At 43.5% G+C, this 26,592-nt stretch overlaps 1 protein-coding gene across 10 annotated transcripts in view; it reads right to left on the bottom strand.

The window, feature by feature from the left end:
- The window catches only part of PHACTR1 (phosphatase and actin regulator 1), a 314,460-nt gene that overhangs the window by 23,271 nt on the left and 264,597 nt on the right, over nucleotides 1–26,592 (bottom strand). For all 10 annotated transcript variants that reach the window (XM_087763453.1, XM_087763473.1, XM_087763495.1 and 7 more), the window contains 2 exons: nucleotides 26,146–26,354; nucleotides 24,464–24,620 (listed from right to left, as the gene is read on the bottom strand). In XM_087763453.1, the coding sequence (XP_087619579.1) occupies nucleotides 24,464–24,620; nucleotides 26,146–26,354 (366 nt within the window). The remainder of the gene's footprint in view (nucleotides 1–24,463; nucleotides 24,621–26,145; nucleotides 26,355–26,592) is intronic.

Here is a 26,592-nt window from a genome sequence, read left to right as displayed (position 1 = left end):
TATTTCTAGCTAAGACCCAGCTAACCCTCTCGCCAGCCTGCTGACTGCGCCCCGTTTGTTCAAACAGCGCTTGAACACACAGACAGTCCACAGAAAAAACAAGGGGTGGTTTGGCAGCGCCCAGGGCAGAACAATAGCAGCCCTCCTCCTCCTCCGCACCCTCGCTTCCCTCCTCCTCCTCCTCTCGTGCCTTTTATTAAATCTTCTGTTGAAGGATCAGCGTGACTGACTAGTCAACCTGTACGTAATAGGGTCACAACAAACGCAATCTAATTACAAATGGGGACCCTGAGCACAGAAATGGTCTGAATATTCAGAATACAAAGCAAGGGAGAGAAGCACAAAGGGGTCTTTGGAAAACAAAGTAAACCAGGGAGATGACATCAGAAATCAACACTGTTGGGCCTCCTCATACTCTCCTCCGAGTCAATGGGAGTTTTGTCAACGATGCCAGTGACAGGACAGAGCCTCCTCTTCCTTTGGACGTGGCCATTCAGAGACATTCCCAACCTGGGGGCCCCAGCCTCTGCCAGCTGGCTCATCAGTTCCCCTGTGAGGCACCAGGTACTGATAAGAAGCGTGATATGAACACCAGCTGCACGGCTTCATCTTCTGTGATGAATGCTTCCCCCGACCTGGGGCACAGAAGCTCACTGAAACCGGGCTGCCCCTGCAAGGCTGGATGAGGGATGTCTGACAACGGCTCCTCACAGCACAGGGGCTGAGCCACTGCTCAGAGATGTACCCACACCCCCAGCCTTCTCCAGAGCCAGGAGATCCCCCGTGCACCAGTTCAATACCCCTGCCCCTCACACTGCGCGTGGTGCACAGGGCTGAAGCGCACGCGGTGGGTAGGAGCCCACCCCCTACACCAGCCCTGTGAAGGCAGAAGCGCTGCAGGCATACGACTTCATATAGCCTGAAGATTTCCACCGGCAGAGGTGATACCAGCCACACGGCCTTTGGGGCCACTTTACGCCACAAAAACAAAACAGCAGAACATCGCCCTATTCCAGTGGCGAATTTGGAGTCTTTAGTTTTGTCTCTTTCCCACGGCAGATTGAACATTTATCTCATTGGAAAAGTGTTGAAAGGGACAGAAACTCATCCTTAATTCAGAAGTGAAGAATGTCTGCAAAGTACTTTGAAGACAGAAAGTGCTATTCAAGTGCTTGTTATTATCGTCTTTAAGATACAGTAGCTGTTGCTAATGGGAGATTTCAGCTTAGGACTATGAAGCAATTAAAACTACTTTATTTCTAGCAGTGCATGAGAATCAAAAGGAAAAAGTTGCCACTCTTAGGCCCACCATGTGTGTCTGCAGGAACTGAGTTATACAATGTTTTTAATCCACTGCATGGTAATGCTTTTCAAGAGGATGCATCAGAGGGATGTTAAGGATGGACTCCAGCCATCCAGCGTGTGGCTGCTTCTATAGAAACAAACATCACACAGCAAGTAAAAGGAGAAATTAGTCTGAAGAGAACGCTCCCGAAAAGATCCTCCCCTTTCCAAGAAAACAGGGATTGAAGGACTTGGCTCACAGTTCTGTCAAGAACACTTCACACTGGAGTGTTTCTAACAAAAGGCAGAAGTTTTATTTCCCTACACAGGTGATTGACAAAAAGGACCAAGTCTTCCATGTGTTTATGGGGGCACCTGCTATGAAGTAGATGCATTTAAACAAAGCTTTCACTTCACTGTGTCGTTGCTTCCACACAAGAGGACAGAGATTTCCTCCAAGTATGCCCTTGGTATTACAGGCACCCTCTACTCCTGTGCTGCTCAGAGACGCATAGACTGTGGGATTCTTCTCCATGCTGCCTGGTAGGACCCCTAGTGAAAGGCAGCCAAGAATACCCGTGTTCCCCATCGACAGTCAAATTACTTTACAGATCCCATTATCCACCCTTTTCAGGCTGCAGAGTGCTGCTGCCTAAATGATGACCACCATTTTCAAGCGCTTCAGAAAAAGCCAAGACAGGTTTGATAGATTCAGTCTCAAGATCTGAAGCTATCTGCATTCATGGGTTGTCGATCACTTCTGGAGTCTCACAAACCCAAGAATTTTTAATAGCAAGACGTAGGCAGTAGGAAAAGATAAGGTACCCCTGTAGTGGAATAAAATCATGACTAGTCTTTACAGTGCAAGCAGTGAAACACAGCTGGAGGATGAAGAAGGTAATGAATAGAAGCTGTGGAGGTTCCTGGCCTCCAGTACCAGAAGAGTCTGCTTTCATCTCCATGAACTGCTGTTACGTCCCCATTTCCATCATCCTTTTGGACTGACTGAGCCTGCTTTCTCCCTCATTGCGAGTCCCTCCTTGATGAGCTCCTCAAACAAACCCAGTCCCTTCCCCAGCCCTTCCCTTCCAAGCTCTCACAATTATCTCTTTTCTTGGTCTCTTGCTCTTTTAATTTAATTTCTTCTCTTGCTGCTACAGTGACTTCTGCCCCCAAACTACCTTGGGCTTTACAAACAACTCCACTGGCTCCTCAGAACAGCTTCATTTTAGTTCTTTTTTCTTGCCACTTAACTTCTAGGTTTGCCAGATGTTGAGCCAGATGTTAATGGTACCATTTTTTAAAATCTTGATACTAGTTACTGATCCTGTAAATCAAGAAACATAAGCAGCTATTGCTTTGTTACCATGGCTGCAAAGATACACGTTTTTTCACACTCAATTTCAGTATACCATCTCCAGTGCACCACTCTGATCTAGGCAAACACCAGGTGTGATACCTCCCCTCTTTTACCTTTCCTCCTGTGCTGTCCAGAAGAAAAAAATATTAATGAAGCGCACCTAGACTGCAGAGATTGATTTCAGTGGTTTGTTTGCTGGATTGCTGCTGTGCCTTATTTCATTTAACATCACGGGGGCTGCATGAGGCTGTCAAGAGGCCAGAGGTCAGGAAACAAAGAGTCTCATTAGCAGCACAATCAGAATAAACAGGAGAAAAGGGAGGTGAGGAAGGAGCCTGGTGCAACAGCAAAGAACAGATCTGCTTGTCAAAACTGGAAGAATAGAGTGGGATGTGCGGTGCTGCTGTCGATCAGAAAGGTGACTCTGGCTGTTTCATGGAGCTGTATGAGCATAGGTGTCTAATCAAGGAAAAGGCAAGGCAGGCCTTAAAAAGTAACAACCTTTAACAGCATTTTCTATGTCTAAAATCTCTTGTGTGAACATGGTTGACCTTCGCTGTCCTATCCGTGCAGTTTTGCAAGAAGCTTCAGGCATTCAAGGGGATAGGAAAGTTTGGTTTTCTGTAATTTGTGATTTGCAATGTGTTGCCTGATTCATACTTCACATGTTTTTCCAATATTGTTAATAGCGGTTTTGCAAATACAGTGACAAAGGTTTTACTACAAGGAAAGCCTTCCTAAGATTCATGGTGACATAAAGAAAGCTTTGCTAGGATTTCACTGAAAAAAAAATATCCAAATGTGATTGTCAGTGAAAAATAAAACAGTTTTCTCAGATTTACAAAGATAAACTTGACAGCAAACCAATTTTCTGAATTAATTCCCTGCACAATCAAAATGAACCACACTCCTTATGCTAGAACTACAAAACAAGAGCTGAGCAGCTCTTCGCAAGGACATTGTATGGTGGGGTTTTGTTTGCTTGTTTTTTGTTTTTTTTGAATTTGTTCTGGGCTGGGCACGTCATAGTGGATGAGTAGGAGTTTTGGGGCAGGAGGGACAATTGTGCAAAATCAGTTGCTGTAGACTGAAAGTATTGGCCGGTGGGGGTGTAATCTCTTCAGGGAGCCAGAGGAACGAAAGGCAGCATTTTCACTGATGGATGCTACTCCTTGGAGCCTGCTCAACAAACTGAGAACTCGGAATGAGATATTTCTGCTCAGTGTGGCAGTGTCCTGCAGGAGCAATAAAAGGAAAAACTGGCTGTACATCTCCCCAGGCTATGCACAACACTTAAATTAAGAGCCCACACTGTGATGCTTAGCCTGCTCTGCAGTGTGGCCATACCCAGAGGGCTCTCAGGACAGCAGCCAACTAGCTGTGGGGCTGAGGGTCAGATTCTTGCAGCCCTTGTGTCTGGTAGCACCTTTGAAGCAAGGCGGTCCTGGCTGCCTCGGTTGTCCCCTACTAGGAGTCATGGGTTTTCTCTCCTTAGCCTCGTTTTGTTGTGGATGAGCTCTGAGAAAAAGCTGGTTAATGCCATCCAGCTCATTGTTGTGTGAACAGGACAGTGCTGGATGTGTGTTTTCCGGGTATCAGGAATTCATCTTTGCCTCTGCCTAGAGGGCAAGAAAATCTAAGAGCTTAGTATTGGGTCATCTGTAAATATAATGGCTGGATATAGTACAGGGCTTGCTGGACAATGATGCCCCATATACTTGCCAGGCTTGTTAACTCTGAGCGTTTGCAGATACAAGAGGCAGAACCCAGCAGTTCTCCAGTGCCTGAATGGTGATATCTGGTGTGCGTGACCCAAGAGCAGGACTGATGGGCAAACAGGTCATGGGTGGTCACAGCAGGGCACGCAACAGTACGGTGAGGTGTCCAGAACATCACCAAAACATCTCGGAGCCCAACCACACTCATGCAGCTCTTCCTGATGACGTAGGTCACCCTGATGTAAAATAACTTCTGAGCTCAGTGGGGCATAACCTCTGGAGCAACTCCTGAATTTATTCTGTAGATGCAAATCTTTTTACTCAGTTGCAACTGGGTTCACACCACCCTAGAGATTGCTCTAAGAGAGGAGTAAATCTGAGCTGGGCACGTGAGAAGCCAGCTGCTACAAAGAACTACTTGTCATATTGCTCTTTAGTTGGCATAAACGAGCATGACTGAAGCCAGTAGAACTGTGGTGATTTATATCAGCTATATAATTCGACATGAGGAAAATTTAATGGGAGTAAAGAGTCTTACTGTTGCTTAATTTAGCTTGCCTTTCCCAATAATAATGCTGATAGCAAAGCAATATTGATGAAGTATAGGCTACCAGGGGCTCTTTGCACTCCCATGCCAAGTACAGAAAATTGGAACCGAAAAATGGAGAAGAAAATCTTGTATTTGCTTCTGCCAGTTAACTGTTGGCAGAGGGCAGGAGCGAACTGCCTCCTTTCCTTACGTCACTGCACAACGAGCGGAAAATATTCGTAGGCCTGGAGGTTCACTTTCTCTGAAGTATCAGCCCAGATATTGCCAGCCAGACTTCAGAGTCTACAGAGAACTATCTTTCTCCTAACAGGATTTATAAAACAGGATTAAATACAGTTTTATCAATGAGTGAATAAACTGAAGGCATATTAAATAGAAAATCCCTACCCAAGGAAGCAAATGTAAGAGTTTTACACCATTAAAATTCCTGTACTAGACTCCATTAAGATGTTGGCTAATTTGTAGGATACATTATCTCTTCCTTTAAGCTCTCTTTCCTGTGTGACAAGTCTCCTGGTATCAGTCATAATAATATGCCTTATAACTCCTTTTCCTGAGGAATTAAGGCAATAAAACCATAAGGAGAGTTTGCCACGATTCAGTTCCTATGTAATGACTGCTCTCTCTTCCCTGTTGATTTTAAACATTCAGCCCCTGGGAGATGGTGTTGCTTCTGCAGCTATAAAGAAGCCTGTGGCAATGACTAGAGCAGACCAAGGCAGGCAGAGACCCCTGTCCATCCCTGGGAAAATGGGTGAACCACCACTGAGCCAGAGTTTAGATGAGAACTAGTTAGGCAATTTCAATAGGAAGTGCTTGCTTTTGGTGAAAATTTAAGAACTGATATGTATCAGTTGAAGATCTAAGTAATTTCTGATGGTGCCTTACTGGCAAGGTACTTCTGCTGCCTCAGCATCACAGTTTGTTCCCTGGACTGGACCGCCTGGTCTAGGATAGCTGCAACAGGTCCTGGAGGAGAAAGGCAATGCTTTTGCTCAGCAGTTCTTCCTAGTGCACCGCAAGAAATGCGGAGCAGTCTGGCATGTGAACCAGCCAAATAACAGTTCCCGTAACACATCTGCAGTCATGTATCCAGCTGGGCTCTGCAGGAAAATCAGATTTTCAACTAAAATTATGCAGATTTTAATTTAGTCTCTAAGCAGTCTTTTACTACCCCCCAAAATTATGCTTATCCCAGACTTGGTTTTGTGTTGAGAAACAGCTTCAATATAAACTTTAAAGCTCCGCCTAGTCTAGATTGTGGTGAGGATTTTTAGGAAAACTAATCAGCAAATTTTCTGCTTACTCAAGCATCTTTGGATAGTGAAAAACATAACCAAGCTGGCCCTTCGTTTAAAATTCTAAAACCTGACCAATCTGTTTTCTCATTCTTTAGCCCATGTGAATCCATTCTTGACTCATAGCTCAAATAATGCAGTCTTTTCTGTTTCAGCTGACTGAGGGATTGATTTATTATGATTTTGATTTACTCTTGGGAAAGTTACAAGGTCCCCAAGAAAGAACAGGCTGCCCAGATTAGATCTCCTGTGGAAAGAGATCATATTCAAAATGTAGATTTCAACAATTCATTTTGTCTGCATAAAGTTAAAAACTTGCCTATCACATACAGAACATATTTCTTTAAAATACCCAAATAAAGCAGAATCATCTTGGGCCATGACCTCTGTATTTTGTTAAAAGAAATAAAGGAATGACTAGATAGTCCTATGACTCTGAGTAGAAACAGTGTGAATAATGACATACCCAAGTCATCAGTCTTTCATTAGACCACAGTATCACAATGCAGACACCCGCATTTTCCCAAGGAATGAATTAATTTCTTATTCTTTTCTAAGGATAAAGCCAAGTAGTGCTAGACACACAGATACAGATTTTGGCCTGCTTTTCAGTAATACTAACTGCAACACACCTACTGATATGTGGAACATTGCAAGATAACACAAGCTCGTGTCTCACACCTCAAGCTCTAAAATGGAGCCTCCTCTGTTTCATTACTATACTGTTTCATTAACATCAAACCTTTTAGCCAAATGCTGGCTGTTCACATAAAATATGATTATGCACATTAAAATGATTTTAAAAAAAGGGCATGGCAGAATTAAGATAGTTACACCACACAAGCTTTGCAGCATTAATTCTCAAATCTCTTATCCCTAATCCCAAGAACAAAATATCCAACAACTGCAGCAGGAAACAAAGAACAATCTTTTTTTGAGGAGGGAATTTACTATGTATCTAATCCAAGAATATATTTTCAGAACAATAAAAATGGGATAATTTTGAGTACTTGAAATCCAGAGGGAAAAATGCTGGTTGAAAATCTAAAGCATGCCAGAAAAAACAGATGGATGTTAAGACCCATTGTAATAAAGAAAACAATGTTCTAAAATGTTAGCGATTGTCCTTCTGTTGTCTGTACAGCATTGTGAGAAGACACTTGCTTCTCCAAAGGTAATAATATTGAACCAAAAGCTGATTTTATAAAGCTAAAGAGATCATAATTCACAGTTCAAGGTCAATCCATGGATGACTTGAATAAAGTGGCACCACGAAAATCAATCTGAGCTGAACAGATATGCTTGCTATCTATAGGCATTATTGTGTCTGGTTTGTTTTAAAATATCTTCTCTCTATAGTAATGTGGTTGTGTGTCTGCGAACAAACACATAGCAACAAGTCTTTAAAGATGCATTTTTGAAGGAAAGATGCTAAACCTTAGAAACATTATTTGCCTTACTCCTCATAGTAAGTTACTTTTTTCTGGTTAAATACAATATTCTTTTCCTCCAAACACTAGTCTTTGGAGGTTTCTCCTGCCATCTTCTGCACTTACGCAGTTTTGAGGTGTAACCTTGTATTTGGAAGATCTGTAGGAGACCAGATCACCATTAACATATTTGCAAAGGTGTCCCCAATCTTCTGCTGCTGGAGGGCTTCCTGGACTACCCTATGGACCATTCTGCCAAACAACAGACCTGAGGCAGGGGCCCAGACCCCTTCAGCTCTCTGTCACCCAACCAAGCCAGTTGTGACAACACCGCTTGGTGTTCTTAGCGACTTGGATTAAACAAATTTGGGGTACCCCTCTAGTCTCCAGCACACGGCTGCTTCTTACCAGAAAAGCTACACTCTTAAAAGCAGAGCCAGAATAGCGGAGCCCCCTTCCCTCTTGGCATGTCCCACCCTGGCTCCTGGTGCTCAGGGAAGCTCACATGGTTGGGCATGGTTTGATATAGGAATAAAGCAGTTATTCCTGCGCATGTGTGGTGGCCTCGGGAAGGAGAGAGGAAGCAACGCTTTAGGCAGGAAGAAGGTCTGTGGGGCCGGGGAAGAAACCACAGGGGGAGGCTGAGGGATGACAACAGGAGCACAGCCCCACTCCACAAACCTCCTACAACTCTCTAAAACCCCGCTGGTCTTTCCCAGCGCCCCTCTCCTCTAAGGATCCTCTTCGGAGAAATCTGCTGCCACAAATTTAAATTTTGCCTGTGCTGAGAAGTAGCTGCTGGCTCCGAGGAAGGATTAGGGGCTGAAGCACATAATGGAGGAACCATCTTCCCTATATTTTGCTAGCGTGAAGATCAGACCTCCTGATGGGCCTCTGTGGACCACAGTGACTACATGGTGACTATATACGGACCACAGTGGCCGTATGTACACAGCCTGTGCATTAGCAGGTATCTTACACTTCTAGCACTGTCAGTATGCAATTTGTCTAATTAAAAAAGCAACAGCACCCTACCTCCTTATTCACATATGCACTAACACAACTGTGATCCTAAAATACCAAGCCAGGGACATTTAAAAGATGTAAACAAACCGATTTTGGTTGGCAGTCCAAATGATCTGTGCCCATGAAGGCAAATCTCAATCCAAAATGCAAAAAGCTGTTGGTTTTAACGAAGGAAGCTTGGGCGGGGAGCTTCACCAGCTTGCTCATGACAAGCTCACCACTTACATGGCCAACGTGAAAAAGTCTCCTCTGTTACTGCAGCAGCTACAGACCTCTCAAAGAGAGGAACTATGTATATCCCCTGACTGTGTTTGTTATAGACCATTTCCCCAGTGCCAGCATGAAGAAAGGCAAACGAACAATACTGCAGAAATCAAATTCGTCTCCAAACAGGCACTTTACATTGGTAATGTCAAAAAAAGCAACTTATCCACTTTCTGAGAAATTAATCAAAAGCTAAAATGCCCAGTGACTCGGAACAGCCATAATACAGAAGTTCCAAATAAACGCTTTTATAACAGAAGTTGGCAGTGTTAGCAATTCAAACCCACGATAATTCAGTTTCTAGGAGAAAAGATGCATAGGAAATAGCATGGTGCCCACGCTTTGTCTTGTTACTGAAGTGGAAAATTCATGGAAGTGAACAAATTTGAGAGCTTTAAGAGTGATTAACTATTTTGTGCCAGAGGGATTTCAGACCCCCAGACTGCATGAAAGGCAGGTGATAAATAGCAGTGACTTACTGCAAAGGGCTGTGGCCTAAAACGTTCAGTTGAAGATTAAGAATTAGCCTGGGTGAAATGTTTGTGACAAACAGTAAAATTGCTGAAAAATTGAGTTCCAGCAGGTCAGAAACTATCTGCGAGGTGAGGTCAAACTTAGTAAGTAGTTTCAGCTGAGAAAACAATTCACTAGACATACTTTTCTTAAAAAAAAAAAAAAAAAAAGCATTAAAAAAATGCATCGGGCAAAATATTTGATTCTGACCTGAAATGCTAGTTTTCAGTTTGTAATAAAAAATTAATGCCTCAATTTGCTATTTTTATTCAGTTTTCCCTACCCCACTTGTTAATTATTTTGTTCCATTTGAGTACCAAATGCAAAAAATCCCTTATTCGGCCAACTCCAGCAGACACAACTCTTCTTGCAGTAACTGCTACGGCAATTACAAACACAAACCTACTGAGGCAGGTTACAAGGAGAGCTCTCCCCAGTAGCTGCGTTGCCAGCTGCAGTGCAGATGTCTGGGTCATTCCTAGCCATTTAATGGCCACATCTGGATCTGTGGGACCTGCTGATCAGACTGGGTCTCTACATATGTTTTACAACGTTGATTCTTTTGTATCTGCATCACTGTTTGCAAATTAGTTTCTTACCTTTCTAGAGAATTTCATGTTTCACCGGCTTACCCAGAGATTTGCCTATTGTATAAATTCCCACCTCCTTCAAGAACACAACCTGTCCCCTTCCAGCTGGTGTATTTAACACCTTCACTGCCAGCACCTACTTCTGCCTCTATGCACTAGCAAAACCTAGAAATATTTTCTTTTAAATCGTAGCATGTCATGGCACATCAGTGAAAACATGCTGCACCAGAGACAGAAAATACCAAGAATGACTAGTTTAAAAAAAAAAGAAATTATTCATCTGGTTGCAATTAAAAAAACCACATGCCTTAGGGAACTGCACAGTTGTTATTTGACAAGATATTAGACACGATTTGTTCACAATTATATCATCACCTTTAGGTTTAAATCTAGTGGCCTAAAAGCATGACAAGATACTTTTTCCTCAGGAGAATTCTTGTCCCATCTGTGTTTTCTTCTCTCAAAGTTACTGAGACACACATAATTACCCGGAGGCTAAATTTGGACCATAAAGTGATAATCCTTTTTTTTCTTTGTTGCTTCATAAATATTTCCACAGCAAAACAAATGGAATGGTACAAAGAGGCTTATTACATCGAATAAGGAATTAGCAGCAGGAATCAATAATCTCCAAAGTAACAAAGATCCTATTTCCAGGCAAATACTCTTAACTTCAAAATAAACAAAAAACCCCCCCAAGAAACAAAACGCTTCCAGAGGGACACACAAACCCTATGTGATACGCTGAACAGGCTGGCGCCTTTCTCTTCGTCTTCTGCATAGTGTCACACCAGCTTTTTCCATTTTCTCCCTGAAGTTTCAAGGGCTCAGTTCAAGCCCTACTGAAGTTTCTCCACTCTTAGTTTCCCAACTAATATCAGGTGTCTGTACTCTTGCCTGCACATTCCCCAGCTCCCCCTTACACTTTATCAATGTAAAAACCCGATTCATTACCACAATCTTGCTGCTGGGGGAGACCAGTATTCTTTTCACTATTTTTTTCCTTAATTAGAGCTAATGTTGAACTAAGGAGGGGGAGGGAATGCCCAGTGACATCTTCCATCTTCCTTATACAAAATGGGAGAGAAACCTCTTCCTGGCCCAGCTGACCTGAAGAGTCATTTCTCCTTCACACTTCAGACACTTCACTCCTTAAACCCCGCTGGGACAGTGTTGTAGATGTCTTCCCTGTGACATTTCAAAGGAGGGTGCTATTAAAACCCACATTTTTGCAATTGTTTGTCCTCTAAAGAAAGACTGCTTTAAATTGGTGATTGCTTTTTGAGCTTCTTGCTGGTCTGAACAGTTTATGTAGCTGCCATTCAGGCAGAGAGGCTGAAGTGAGTTAATATTTCAAACGTTTTGTATGCAAGACAAGCAAAGTCTGTTTGTTCATGGCTGCTGACATGCCATAGGAGAAGCCTGGATTTCCCTGCAGGGCATGCTCAGATGCCAGCAGTGAAGTACCTCTGTCCTGGGCTTTCAGTGCCCTGGTTTTATGGCATCCACTTGTTTTCTGCATATCCAGCTGCAGTGAAGGCAAGGAGGGCTTGGAGGGAAAGGGAATCAGCACAGTCACCCTGACAAAATCCCTCCTGAACATGTATCGATGATGCACAAAGCATTTGTAAAACTGGAAACTGTGCCTACTGCTATGAGAGGCTGCAGATTGGCACTAAAACATGCTGGCAGGGATAGCCCGGGCAAACACATACAGTGCCTGCTTCCTAGCTTTTCTCAATTTCATGACTAGTTTAAAGCATGCAATTTCTCACGCATCAGCATTGAGCTGAAGTAAAAGAATACACTCTCTCAGTCCCTCCTTCCAGCCCCCACTGGCCACAGTGTATGTTTTGCTTTACAAGCATACCCAATTTACATCTGTACCTTACAGTTTATTGGGTGTTAAGCCCACTCTCATGACTGGAGATTACCTAGTGCTAATAACAACTTTGCTCCTGCTTGACACCAGCTGCTAAGGAAGAGGAGGGAAAAAATCTCTTACAACTACTACGCTCTGTCAGCTTTTCGAACACCGATGAGCAGTGTTTTTGGCAAAACATGCATCAAATACATGCTCCTATCCTATTTTCTTACTAGAGCCATCAGAACATTGCTGTACTCTGCATTACTGGAGATCATTGCTGTTGTATAGATACCAGACAGCACCATTGCAGGCTGTCTGGGACGTTTCTGAGAGAAGCAAACTCCCAATTCCCCAAATTGAGAAAGAACAATAAATTGCTGTTTGCTGTCTCTGGATCCACCCAGAGACAGAAAGTTTTGAAGGCAGATCTTAAGGTTCTGCTTCAGCTAGCTAGAAAAGGAGAAAAGAGCTATACAAGGGTGCAAGGAATTTGAAAAACTCTTGGAAGACTCTGTTTTGTTTTTTTTTTTTTTTTGCTATGGCAGAGGTGGACTGAGGGGATGAGGAGGTGCAGGGCTGAAAGAAATGCTTCTTGAGGGAAGCTGGGCGTCTGGAGTCGATTTCCATGTGAATACAGCATGCCTGCGAGATGTTCTTGTTTAGAAACTGAGTCGGGGTAATTTTTTCCATGGAGTGGAGCATGAGGAGTTTGGCCTCAAGGGCTAACCCCGTACTCTCTTGCAACTGAAGTGCGCTAAAGACTTTTATGGTCTACATGTCATAGACAGGCATTTGTCAGAACTTGTGACCTGGCTAAATTGTCTGTGCTGGCACAGCCATTGTGCAATAACCCAAAGCAGGAGAAATCTGTCAAGTATTGCATAGAATAGAGACACATTCACAGTAACCTTAGACTGGGGGGCGTGAAGGGAGTCAGGATTTGGGAAAGTCTGAGACAGAACTTGGCCACTCTGCAGTGCCAAAGGCACACAAAAAAATCAGCCAACAACGTCGTGCACTTCACAAGGCAAAGATGTTACTAATACACAAAGACTTTCTCAGCTCTTTTGATGCCATGCGCTATCACAGAATGGTGGAGGCTGGCAGGGACCCAGGGACCTTGGGTATGGTTTCCAGGATTAGCTGCTCCATCACCTTCCCAGTGATCAAGGTGAGGCTGACCAGCCTATAATTCCCTGCGTCCTCCTTCTTGAATATACGAGTGACATTTGCTTTCCTCCAGTCTTTGGACACTTCTCCCAGCTGCCATGATCGATCAAAGAAACATTAAAGAAAATAAAGACGGCACTAAATCTTTAATACTGCTGGCTCAAATTCATCCTTTCAGATATACTTTTATGCTGAATAGTGAGGCATCATTGCTCTCTCTTGAAGATTTTAACACGTGCCCTAATTGTTAAAACACGACATGTCTAGTGACAAGTGCACAGAACTGAGAGAAAGGCAAGGTACAGTGATGGGCAGGTGGGAGAATCAAATCTGAGGCAGTCGAGTGCGCAATGATCAAGGAGGATGCTGAGACAAGTTAGCTGTGATGCCTAGTATTCCCCCACTGGTGCCTTGCATTTCCCCGTCACTGTCTTTATATCTGCTGCAAAATCTTTCAGACTGAGGCCAAGTGCTGTACAGTATCTTGAACGGGGATGGGGTGGAAGGGGGCTACTAGCACTACCGAAATACAAGGAGAAACAAGACAGAATAAAAACTCTGAAGAGAAGAACTAGTCAAGACAAAGGGAAATAAAAGTACCTCCCAAAAATGCGTCACACGTGATGGGTTTCAGAGGCAAAAATCGTATCTTTTCCCTGCTGCAGAGCCTTTTTTCATCTGTCATGTTACATTAGAAAACATGATGGTGCCCTTAACTCGCTGGAATTAAAAGTGCAGTGCAAAATGTTGGCAGCTCTTCTAACTGCAGTAGAGATTTAGATTTTCTTCACTAGTCTGAGGGGGAAGATGAAATGGATGGTGGAGTACCATATAGCTCTATGAACGCTGCAATTGCCCAGGTCTCTATCTCAGCATAGATGTCTGCCCAAACAAGGGAAGGGTTAATGGTTCTGGCCCAACCCGAGAGTGAAGGACACCAGGCATTTACACTCAGTTGTTAACTGGGAAAAGGGAAGGAATCTCTGGGGATGTTCTGGCCCTGGGACATCAGCCACTCCTTCTCCTGAAAGGAGCAGAGGGAGGTTTTGGGATCAGCTGGAGAATGCCCTGACAGGGAGATTCAAGAAGCACCACACTGCCATCAGGGAAGTTGCTTTAGGAAAGCCAGGGACCACAGTTCGGGTGCTCCAACTTCCCAGCGCAGCCAAACAGGCCAAAGGAGCTCATTATTCATGCTGCTTGCAGGCTTAGCTGGAGGTGGGCCAGCTGATGGGGCCATGAAAAGACCTTCATGGCAGATGGCCAGGGACCTTTCCCTATAGCTTCTGCGAGGGCCTCCTGAGGATAGCATTTACTTGCAGTTTACATCTCCCTGCACACTCTCCCACAAGGCCTGGGTGCAACTGAGCTGACATCTGCCATCCCACCAGGTGACTGAGGTCCCCCAAAGGCTGCCATCCGCCATCCCACCAGGTGACTGAGGTCCCTGTGCATGTGCAGGAGAAGGGGCCCTGGTCCAGGCAGCGTTCCTGTTCCCTACGGAAGGAGCAGACTGGTGCCTTTGCAGCCCCCGCTGTTTGAGATCAGGGTCTCCTGCTTGCAAGGCTAGCTTTTAAATCAAAGCCAGTTGATTGCAGGGAGGCAGGAAGACCGTTTCTGTCTTGATGACTGCAACAAAGGAAATCGTGAAGACTTTTCCAGCATGCGGAAAAACTCAGATATTCTGCAGGATAAATAGTCCAGCCTGACGTTATAGATACTTGCTCATTTAGCAAATACAATATATTGAATTCTTATTTTATTAATTACTCATTAACCGCTAGTGTAGCTACCTCCTGAATTCTGGGATGTCAGTGAAGAACCAGGTTACTGAATTTACCTTGGTGCTAACGTGCTTTCCCTGTAGTTTGCTGGTTTGAAAATTACTTATCATCAGAAAGGCAAGCAATGAATATTACAGGCTGCATTCTTAGAGACACGTTAATGTGGTCTACTGCACATGAGGAGCCCTTCCTCTTCACTAATGTTATTAACATAAATGGTAATTTTACATGGTCAGGTCTGAGGCTAAGGACTCAGTTTAATCCCCACATATGGTCTGTGCAGTGCTTATGAATCCCAGTGCACTGAAATATGAACATAATTCTCATCTGCGCTTGCCTCTAAAAGACCGGTTGTAACTTTTCTGCATGTATGCAAAAAAAGTCCCCGTTCATCTCTACATGATCCTCGTGTTAACACTAAGTCTTAGGGACAACATGCAAAAATCCAACCTTACATAATTGTATCAGGTGTAATGGTGAGTACATTCACTGTCTTGGTACATTTGTCCAAAAGACATTTAATCCTATACAAAACAAACATATAAAACATTAAATCCTATTTACTACAGGGCCAACTCTTCAAAAAGTCACCTCTATTTACTCACATACAATAACCTGCATATGAAACTCCTGCGTTCCTGGACACAGACAGATGACCATTCACATAAGTTAGACTTACGTCTCTAGCACTCCTGCTTGCGCTCACAGTAACAGTCACAGTGCACATGTATGAACACATATATATTTAAAAGCTGATTGCAGTCAGGATAAAAAATTGCGTTTGTGCGTTTGACTCCTTTACAAGGATTATCTGTGTTAATGTCCTGCACGTATGTTGCCAAATAGGCCATAATACACTGAAGAGGAAAAAAAAATGCAAACTCTAACTTCTGAGAGAGGTTAAATATTTTGCTCAAAAAGCCATTTCTCCATTTTACAATCATCAGTCTATAAAGTGAAATTTATTGCTGCCAGTCTGCTTCTTTTATCTACTTGTATTGCCATCTGATTGGTTTCCTTTACAGAAATTACAAGGTCATCCAAGCTGAGCAACTGTTGTGCTTGTGATTAACTCCCCACAATCAGCAGACACAAAACATGAAGATTTATGGTTAGATTTTTTTCAAGGTGGAGATTTATGAGCTAGCTCTTAATGGAGCTGCCCTAAATTTGTCAGCATTACCCAGCAAAAGAAAAAACCTAAACAAACCACCTTTGTTTTCTTCTTTTAAAGCCAGAATATAATATTTTGAATCAGCTACTTCCTTGCTTGTGTTTGTTTCACCTGTTTTTATTAATAGTTGTCATTCTTTTAGTCAAAAGGGTACCGTGTGGACTCCACGCAGCCTCTTGTTTACTGGAGAAACAAAAGACTATTTCTATTACCGACATATGTTATTTCATTACTGCCACAAGCTTGCATTATATCACCATGAATTATTTTGCCCGGCAGAGAAATGTGGCTTCCTCTGAGGTAAAAGCTGACAGTGGTTTGACAACTCAAAGCAACACTGCAATCAATCTGGGACAGAAAATGAAGGATACCACACCCCACTGAAACTGCAAAGGAAACTAAGGTAGACTAAATACATTTGTCGCAGCTGTGTTGACAGCCTGAGTTAGACCTCAAATGCAGACTGTGTCAGGGGGCTGAAGAGGGTGGGAAGCACGAAGGGGAAATTGTAACCCCATAATGTATTCTGTCTCGGCTTCTGCGGAGAAAGGATGGGAGAAACAGATGTTGCAATGACAGCACAGAGTGACTTGCACTGCTTCCATGAGAGCAGGCAACAGGAGCAGTGACAGACCCCAGGAATAACAAATATCTTCCTGGACTGGCGACATCTCTGATTGAAATGAACTTTTGACACGGAGAAAACACTTTCCATTTCATCAGGGGCCACACGGGGAGGCCTTGCCCTCAAGTGCTGCTTCCTGCTGCCTGTTGCCTGCCATTAAGAGCATTCCTCTCCTCAGCACAACGTTCCTCCTCCTTTACAGTAACATGAATACATTGTCTCTGCACATTTGGAGCCCCACTTTCCAACATGGAGAGACGCATCTGCCCAAGGACAGACTATACCCACTCTGCGAGGCTTTGCTTTCATACATAGCATAACATCTGCTGTCCCCAGTTGAGCGAAACTGGTGATGGCAGGGATTCATCCCATCCTGAGGTGCAGCTGCAGCAGAGGAGAGCTAACACTGCCAGGGCCCATCCAGATCATCGGTTAAGGACGCTGCTCATCCCACAAACGAGGGAGCATGTAGAGGTGATGTGTTTTGCAGTGACATTACCCACTGTCACCTCCCCTTTCCCTTGATTGCTCCATTGACCTTTTGCCATAGCAAATTACTCAGATGAAGCAAATTCATGCTGTTACTTGTTCAAACTCATATCAAAACAATAGTAATAGCATCATTCGTGATGTTAGACTTGTCTTTTTCTGTGATGAATGATGATGCTAGCTATGAAAATTCCTAATGTAAAGAGACAAGTCCAAACTGTGCCCAGAAATGAGGACCCTTGTCCTACTGAAACACAGAGTTAGAGGTCTAAAGAGATCCTGATATCTGGGGTGGTTTTTCGAAAGCACGCAAGCTTTGCTGCCAATGAGAGTTTGTCAGCTAGTGGAATTTTCCAAAGTTCATAGCCACATAGGTACATTTGGAGACCCCAGCATACCTTAAATATATATATATATATGTGTGCGTATATGTGGCATGTGTTTCATTCAGTGGCTTGCCTCAGGTCGGAAAGCCTGTGGAAGATGCAGCCTTCCCAGAGTGTTTTAACTACAAACCCACCTTTCCTTTCAGTGCAACAGAGCTTACCAGAACATCAATCACAGAAGAGGGCTGACAGGGGCCTTGAGAGCTCATCTCCCATCCGTAACCCCCCCCCCCCCCGAACCCAGATCAGTTCTGCTCAGATTGTTTATTCCTGGTGGTTGAGCCCAGATGTGTAATGATAACTCGGTTTCAGCTTGTCGCCCGTAGATAATCACCTGCTTTTGCTGCTTTCCTCCTGATGCTAAGGGCAATTTAGATAGTGGCCTTGAGGTTTCTCACAAACCTACAGCTTCCTCATGAAACTAAACTAAGAGGGGAAAAAAAAGCCATTTTCCCTAGGTACCATTGTGGCTAAAACCCAGGCTCAGCCCTTTGCAGCTTTTTTCGGTCGCCCTCATTCATGCATCTAGTGCTGTTGCATCGTCCCCTCTAATCCAGGATTTAGATGAGCTTGTTTACCACAATCCCATTTTCCATGTGATTTATCCCGAGCACCCGACAGGCGAAGAGGCAAGCTCCACACACACACACACGCGTGCGCGCTGCTGCTGGGGATGAGCTCTTGCTTTAGGCACTTGCTTTTCTCTCATTAGTGGAAGCTAACAATAAGTGTGAGAATTGCAGACGTCAGAGGTAATTAGGAAGAAATTATTTCACGTTACCCAACAAAATGAGGTCTGTGAATCAAGCCTAATCCTGCTGTCTGCCCATTCTTTTTATCCCTAAATGACTCGGAGATGGGGAGGGCACAAAACGCTCTCCACAGTGCTGGATGGGAGGTTCAGCCATATTTGATGGGGGCCATCTTGTTGCCATTCTCTGGCTGAATAAACCCTTCCCACAAAGGGACTGCAACGCTGTTTAAATAATTAACCTTTTCAAAAAGCTGAGTCTCCCCACAGCCTAATTTTTTAGTAAATAGAAATGATCACTTCGGACTATTCAGTCCCCTCAGGCCTCTGAAGGAACTGCTGTGCGTTTTAACCACTGTGCAATCCTTGCAGATCGACCCTTCCTCAGCACTGGTAATCTCTCTGTCACCTTCATGATGATGCCGAAGATGTAATCCTTTTCCCAAACTGTCCAATTTTTCTACTCTTCTTTCTGGTTCATGTTTCTCCTGCTGTTTACAAACATACTCTGTTGCTGTTGTTGTTGTACTCTCCCTCATACAGAGGGACACACGGACGACTAGCACCTGATGCGACCAAGTCCAAAAACCTCACAGCAGCCTCACGACATTTCAAAAATCAATGGCAATTTTTTATACTTGTGGGAATTTACCAAGTTCATTTCATCACAGGATTTCTGTTTCTAGGCAGTATTTTTCAGTACAGCTGAGGAAGATGTAGTATTGATCAGGGAATGTGTAGAGTAGATTACCTTTCTGATCGAGGTAGTAGGTGACCATCATCTGTCAAACCTGCCGTCCCATAACAAAGATTTATGACTTTTCATGCTACATTTCTCAGTCACAGACATCTCGGTACTATCTCCAAAGCATCAATGGGACTATAAACACATCTAGCAGGTGTGCATGTCCATATCTCAAGCGTACGTATTTAGAGCCATATGCACACAGACAGTGTCTCTGTGATCTATTTTCATACTTCCTATCCTTTGCCTCGTGATACTTGCAATATATTATTTATATTGCTTCAGATCAAGATTTGCCACTTGCTGGTGTAAGGACAGCACCCCGTAAGGTATTGTAGTGAATAAATCTAGGGCTATTCAAAAAACAATGCAAAGCACTACTGTATATCTGACAGAGGAGCATGCCATTGATTCACTGCTTTAAAGCCAGCAGAACTTACACAGTGACACACTCTCAGGATTCAGTCAGGCAATGTGGGATGTCTATCACTCAGTCACAAGCGAGGCAAGAGGTAGTGTGTGGACACTGCAAGAAGTTACTTTATTCTTTATTCGTTTCTAATTTAATTATTATCTATTTAATTATTTAGTTAATGTGCAGATGGCTGCTCCCCCACCTCATCTCTTTTTGCTTTCACACCGGGCATGGTCTTGGGTTAAATGTGACTCCTACAACTGAAAGCTTTTGGCAGCAGCACAGCACAAAATCTTATTGGGCTGCAAAATCTTATTGGGTTGCCTGTGGCACCTGCCAGTGGATGGGTAGCAGTCCCCTGACACGCACTGCTCGCCTGCGGATAGCCCTTATGGATCTCCCCTGCCTTGTGACCTGCAGCCAGCCTGCCCTCTGCCCCGACATAGGTAGGGGTGTGCTGATGAGACAGATGTGATGCTGACCAGTAATAATACTGTGAATATCAAGAAGTTCACCTAATATTGATTATTAGCAATGCGATGATAATAATACTGGATTACCACCTTTTTTGTATGATTACATCATCCTATTCCAGTACATGGGAAAATCCAGGATGGAAGCAATGCAGGGAAAGCAAAGAAGGACACTGCCATGCATTCTTGAATAGCAGTGGACCAAAATCTCAGCTTTAATACTCCTATATCTAATTGTTAATGAGCACTTTTCACTAGAGTTGGGGGGTTAAGAGACTCAAAAAAGACTCGAGTGCTTTAGAAAGCCGCTCTCACAGGATGCGTAGCAGATCAGCCACAGTCTTAAGACGCATATTGTCTCAAGGTACAGGAGAGACTTTGCAGAGCACAAGTCTTATGGGGAGCGGCTGAGGGAGCTGGGGTTGTTCAGCCTGGAGAAGAGGAGGCTGAGGGGAGACCTTATCGCTCTCTACAACTACCTGAAAGGAGGCTGTAGCGAGGTGGGGGTCGGCCTCTTCTCCCAAGTAACAAGCGATAGGACGAGAGGAAATGGCCTCAAGCTGCGCCAGGGGAGGTTTAGGTTGGATATTAGGAAAATCTTCTTCACTGAAAGGGTGGTCAGGCACTGGAACAGGCTGCCCAGGGAAGAGGTTGAGTCTCCATCCCTGGAGGTATTTAAAAGAAGGGCAGATGTGGTGCTTGAGGACATGGTATAGTGATGGACTTGGCAGTGCTAGGTTAACGGTTGGACTCGATGACCTTAAGGGTCTTTTCCAACCTAAACGATTCTATGATTCTATCCAGAGCCTGCCTTACTCCTTGCTTCACAGTCACAGCCCAGATACGCCCCACTCCTCTCACCCTGATAGCCACTGAAAGCTAAATCAAGGCTCTCCTGTCCCCGACTCTAACCTGAAGAACCAGGAGACCAGTGCTTCCCAGCAGGTCCAACATGGCCAGAGACAGGCAGAAGGCAGAAGTCTGTCTTTTCCCTCTGCCTGTTAATTTTCAGAGTCCTGTTTTGACTCCTGTTTTTTCCTTTCTGTCTTACGGTCACTCATACGCATTTCTTGAGCAGCTGTGAAGCTGTGCAGGCACCAGAGGGATAAAATGGAGGAGGAGTTTGGGAGAAGCTGAGCAGGCAGGAAAAAAAAAAAAAAAAAAAAGAAAACCATACCCACTTAAAGATTTACTTAGTGCAGAAGGTCTGCATTTCAGAGTAGAAGTTAATGGAGTTGTAAGGGTTTTTAGCAGCCAAGAACATGGACTCCAGCATCCATTTCCTATCCCCAAGTCACATGTGGTTATGAGCTAGAAGTTCTGCATCTTAATTCATTATTTTTGCTCCTTGCTTCATAGTAGGTATCACACTTTGGAGTAGTCCATTCTGGTTTGGTTAGAGGAGGAGGTCTTCTAATTAGTTGCTGTGTAAAGACTGCCCAGAAATAGTTTATAGTGCAGTGGCCTATTCATGTGGCTGGAATTCATGTGATGTCGGATCTCCTCCTTTGCTAGGACATATTTTGCCATCTTGGGCAAAAAGCTCCATTTTTACTTGGATCTGTGTGTGCTGAGCCATGATACAGGATACACACCAGCGAAGCACTACATTCACATGAAGTGTTTCTATGATAGGCACACAGTTGTTAATTTGTCTCATGTCTGAGCTAATATTCAGGTGTGTAGTGGGCCAGACCCTGCTGTAAGATACAGTCTCTGCAGCCACACCCTTACAACTGGCCTGGTGTAAGTCAAGGCGCTATTCTCCCAGCACGGGAAACAGGCAACATGGTGAAGTCTGCTCTGGAGTCTCTCTACCGGTTGGCGGATGCAATAATAAAGTCATAACAATTTTCTGGAACTAACTGGAGGTTCAGAGGTTCCAAGCTACATTTAAACAGGATCGAAACAAATAGTTATGAGCCGAATAGATTCCTGGTGCAACTCTAAGGCTGGAGGAACTACACCTGGGATGATTTTGGTGCCACACTATGTCGATGGTCAGTCTCTCAATATGCCTGGCTATAAGCATCTTTAGAAATGACATTCTCTTTATAGTACTAAATTCTGATCTGCCAAATGTGGCAGCCAATGAGCTCTTCCAAACTAAATACTGTGAGGATTATACGTAAATACAGAAGTATCCTAATCAGTCTCTTGGCGAAAATTAATTGATCCATTACAGACAATAACTATTTGCTGAAGTTTTTATTCTGCATTTTTTACTTCTGTAAGTAGCACATGTGATTTCATTGGCTGGCTATTTTAAACCATAGGGGACCATTGGTGGAATAGTACAAATCCCTCTGAAATCCAAAATTGCCAGCTGCAATTATAGTCTGCATCTAGCATCTTCTCTAAGGACTATAAATGCTTCACTACTTTAATTTTGCTTGGCATTTGCATCACTGTGTGACAATTACTGAGCAATGGCAAAGGATAGATTCAGTAATGAAGCCTGGACAGTAAAGAAATACTGTCCAAATTGAAATATTTTCTCTGTTTCAATCTAATATTCATCAGTCTGTGCACATGGATACATCACATTTAGATACAAAGCACTGTTAAGACAGGTACCTTCCTTTTTGCTGCTAAAATGTCTGTGGCTTTTTGCATATTAGAGATGAGGAAAGTTGTTTTCTCCTCATATTTCTTAATTGTTTTTAACTACTCAAAAGGATGAGATTCTAAGTTGTAAATACTAGTAATTAAAAGGTCAGACTGGCAACTATATCATTCCAGATAAGGCTTGTGAAATTCTACCAATTTCAGTGATGTTACACTGGTATAAAACGGGAACAAAACAGCAGTGGCTCAGCTATTTTTTGAGCTCATATATACACAGTTCTAATTATTTAAACTATTTGTGATTGCCCCTAAGTCCTAGCTATACTAGAAGACAAGATCAAGCATTATACCTCAGACTGAATGAGCAGAGCTGCAAGTGGGGAAACAAACAATGACATTGTGAGAATATGGGGCTTACACAGGAAGGCTTCTGGGTATTGCCAAAATTAGTTTCCCTTGTTAAAAAGAGATATGCTGAAGAAACATTCCTTAATGGGGAAAAAGCAGACTTTGGAGAGGTGAGATTTAAAATATGTAAAATAAAAAACACCTGGGGCACAGTGAGCTGTGCAGAGTCGATGTTTGCAAATGACACTATCTACCTTCATCAGACAGAGCTGCAAAACTTCTGAGAGACCTAAGTAATTTTGGCAAATGGGCAACATAGTGGAAATGCTGTTCAATGTCATTGCAAGGTCAGGCAGTGCACAGTAAGATACACTAAGAGACAAAAATTTCAACTCTTCACACGTTTCAAAAGGGTTCAAAATTAATCGTATAAGCACTGGTACCTTGCTGCTCTTTGGGACCCAGAGCTTCGTGCGCAGCTGCAGTCTAACAAGGTTTTAGGCTGAATAAAGACTAGACTGAAAAATCACAGTACCAGCAACAGTGCAGGGCCATCTTGCATACTTTGGGCATCACTGCTGAGGCCCTTCAACAAGAATACTGAAGAATCAGACAGGTCTTGGAGTAGGCTAAGCATGATCCAGCACAAAAACTTTCAAAGACAGACTAGGAAGATGTGGTTAGTTTATTCCAAAGAGGCGATAAATGAGGCCGTGAAAAAAACAGTAGATAAAATGCTGAAAGAGGTATTTACCAGGAGCTCCTATTCTTCCTATCTCCACAACATGGTAGCGGTGTCCCTCCCTTATCCCCCCACCAAGAAAAGAAGAAAAAAAAAAAGAGAGAAAATCCACAAGAAAATTCCCAGCAACTGGCTGGTCTTCTCCTTGTGGTTTTCTCAAAGTCACACTGGAGGGCAACTAACAGCATTCACCAGCTCGGCATACCACCAAGCTGGTAACGTAACAGTATTAAATTGATTACAGAAATGATGGCTGGAGCATAGGAGGTTCTTAGACATTTCTACCTGATCTCAGTTTGCTAATTCTTGACAGAAATCTTCCACATTTAATGGCCACCCCTCTATACCCCATGCAATACAGAAAACCAGAAAGCTGGTGAGTAACACTGTTATGAAAAGAAAGAGTCTAGACAGGGTAAATCTGTCCAACTTAACCCAAAAAAAGCAGGTGCTGAAGGATGTAAGTATTTTGGATCAGGAAAAGACTCTGCTAGGCACACGAGATGCAGTCAGAAGAGAAAGTTATACCTCTGCCCTTTGGCCAAACTAACAGTCTATCAAATGGCACCTGCAGCTACAGTCCAAAATGTCATCAAAGCTGAAAATTTCCCAATGGTGCACTGAAAACAACCAAATCCACATAGTACATGCTGACACTTAACACAACCAAAGATCCCATAGGATACGCCAGGAAAATGAAATGGGGTGTTGTATGGGAAGTTATATTGGAGCAGAAATAACGTGTAGAGTCTCCTCCTCCTCCCCCCCCCCCCGTCTTTTCCTCTTGAACACTGTGAACAAACAGATCTCAAATGTTTACAGCCGAAGGATAAAAACTGCATCCCACCACATTATTTCCAAAAGCAAGAGTTGGAAAAATATTTGTCTCCTACCTTGTTAACTTTGTCCCAATCTGCTGCCTAAGTTCGAGCCTCTCTTCATCAGTCTGCATGGGGAGGATGTTCTTTTCCTCCAGCTCTCGCTTGGAAGGCCTGTTGCTTAGTTTGATTGCTAAAGAGTCCTTCCTGCAGACTTTCATTGCCAGGGAGCCTGTGGGAGAGAGGAGAGGCTCTGCCAAAGGAGGTGTCATCATTTCATTACAGCATGCAGCAGGCAAAGAAGTACTAGCCAAGGGAGGATACTAGGCTCTCATTTACATTGGTATGGACTGTGGGAAAAGGGGTGTTAATTAACTTCATGTGTTCAATTAACCTCAAATCATATCATAATGAAGAAAAGCTGGATTTGGTAGGTATACAGGAGAAAGAAATTAAAATATTGCTCCGTAGAGGGGAGTGTCGAAGAAGGGCTTGTTTCAGAATTGCTAGTAGCATCTGTAGCTTTCTCCAGCACAGTGTTTCTGAACCATGTAATGGAATGAATAATTCAATCTCAGAATCTGGGCAGGCGGCAGAACTACAGCATGTGGAATGTAATACAGCATTGCAATGTAATATCAAGACATCCAAGCTAGCACTAGAAGGAATCAAAGGTCAATCAGAAGCAGCACTGATCTCTATGTACATTAACTGACACTGCTTCTCAGGCAGCGACAGTGGTAAAGGCACTGTGAGAACCAGTGGCCTTTCATGGCTCAAGCTTGCTTCGCTAGGCTTGCATCCAAAGCAGTTTGAGCAGGGAAGACAAGACACAAGCAGACGGAGAGACACAAACCCATGAGAGGTTTTGGGCTTTGGCAGGAGAGTGCGAGATAGTGCAGTTCTGCTCCGTTTCTTAGTTTAAGAGCAAAGACTGCTTAATTTCACTTGCAGGGTAAGGGAGGATTCTGAGGAGATGAAATACGCCTGGTTTAGAATCTTCTTTGTGTGCGTTTTAAAAAGGGTGTCGTTTGTTTGTACTGCTCCCAGTTTTCAGAAGAAATTCAAGGGCCTGAAACTTCAGCTTGACCTGCAGGATGACAAGCAGTGCTCATACGCAAAGTACCGTATCTTGTCTTCATGGGAGAGTCCTATGATGCCACACCGAGGCAGGAGATGGGTTTTCTCAGAGAGGGTCAGGAAGGTGCCACAGGTCCCTCTCCAGACTGTAACTGCGATATGGCTATCAATTAACCTCTTCTCTTTTTATCTGAGCCCAATTCTCTGATTGCGACCCCTTTCAAAGTATGTGCAGACTTAGGATTCTGACACGATTTAATACTTACTATATATAAAATCTCTGATTCTCTATCGGTGGCACTTATTTCATCCTCCCGAAGTAACTCTATTGAGCTGATCTTGACTTAAGCCAAAAGCAGGGCTTCTCTACACCACAGACACTTGGGAAAGCGAATCCAAAAGTCAATTTGGAAGTGAACTAATATAAGCCAAAAACAGTCATTTGAATTCTGTCTGAGAGCTACCCTGACAGGGATTCATGCGGATTAGGGAAATCACTATAAATTCATACTACTTGTTATTTTGGATTAATTTACCAAGCATCCCCATGTAGTGAAGCCCTGACAGATGCAAAAGCCATGATCAAGAAAGAAAATTCACAGGCCTTGTGTTTCCCTTGTGTATTGTGAGTTCAGAGTAAAAAATAAATGAGAATGGAAAAATGGATTGAGTCTTACTTGTAAATAATGAGTTATCCTCATCTTCATCTTCCTCTTCCTCCTCCTCCTGTCTCGTGTAGAGGCAGGAAGAATCTTCATAGTCGGTTTCATGAGGCACATTTTCTTTATTGTCATCGCATTCGATCACAACAGTTGGCACTTGTCTCATGTCTGGAAGGCCCCCAGGTCCTGTTTTTGTAACACTGTCACCTGTGTGTAAACCAGAGCTGTTGGGAAAGAAAAAGAAATAAATAAACTAAAGGACACAGCTCAATGGAAGACTGAGTTGCCTCTCTCACTGTATTTAGGAAAGCAGTGGTCTTTCATCCCTTTTTGGGAAGAAACGAGGACAGAAAGTTCTTCATGACCAGTAAGACATCTAATGGGTTTAAACTGAGTACACATTGGATTTAAGGTACAACACTTGTTTGGGAGAGGTAGGACAGCACGCGGGCAGAAATACTG

This window comes from Nipponia nippon, unplaced genomic scaffold (assembly GCF_047370975.1).
Source record: "Nipponia nippon isolate SJK-2023a ecotype South Korea unplaced genomic scaffold, ASM4737097v1 scaffold_1, whole genome shotgun sequence".
Taxonomy (NCBI): Eukaryota; Metazoa; Chordata; class Aves; order Pelecaniformes; family Threskiornithidae; genus Nipponia; species Nipponia nippon.
The sequence above is the reverse complement of the archived record's forward strand: the minus strand, read 5'-3'. Positions and strand labels throughout refer to the sequence as shown.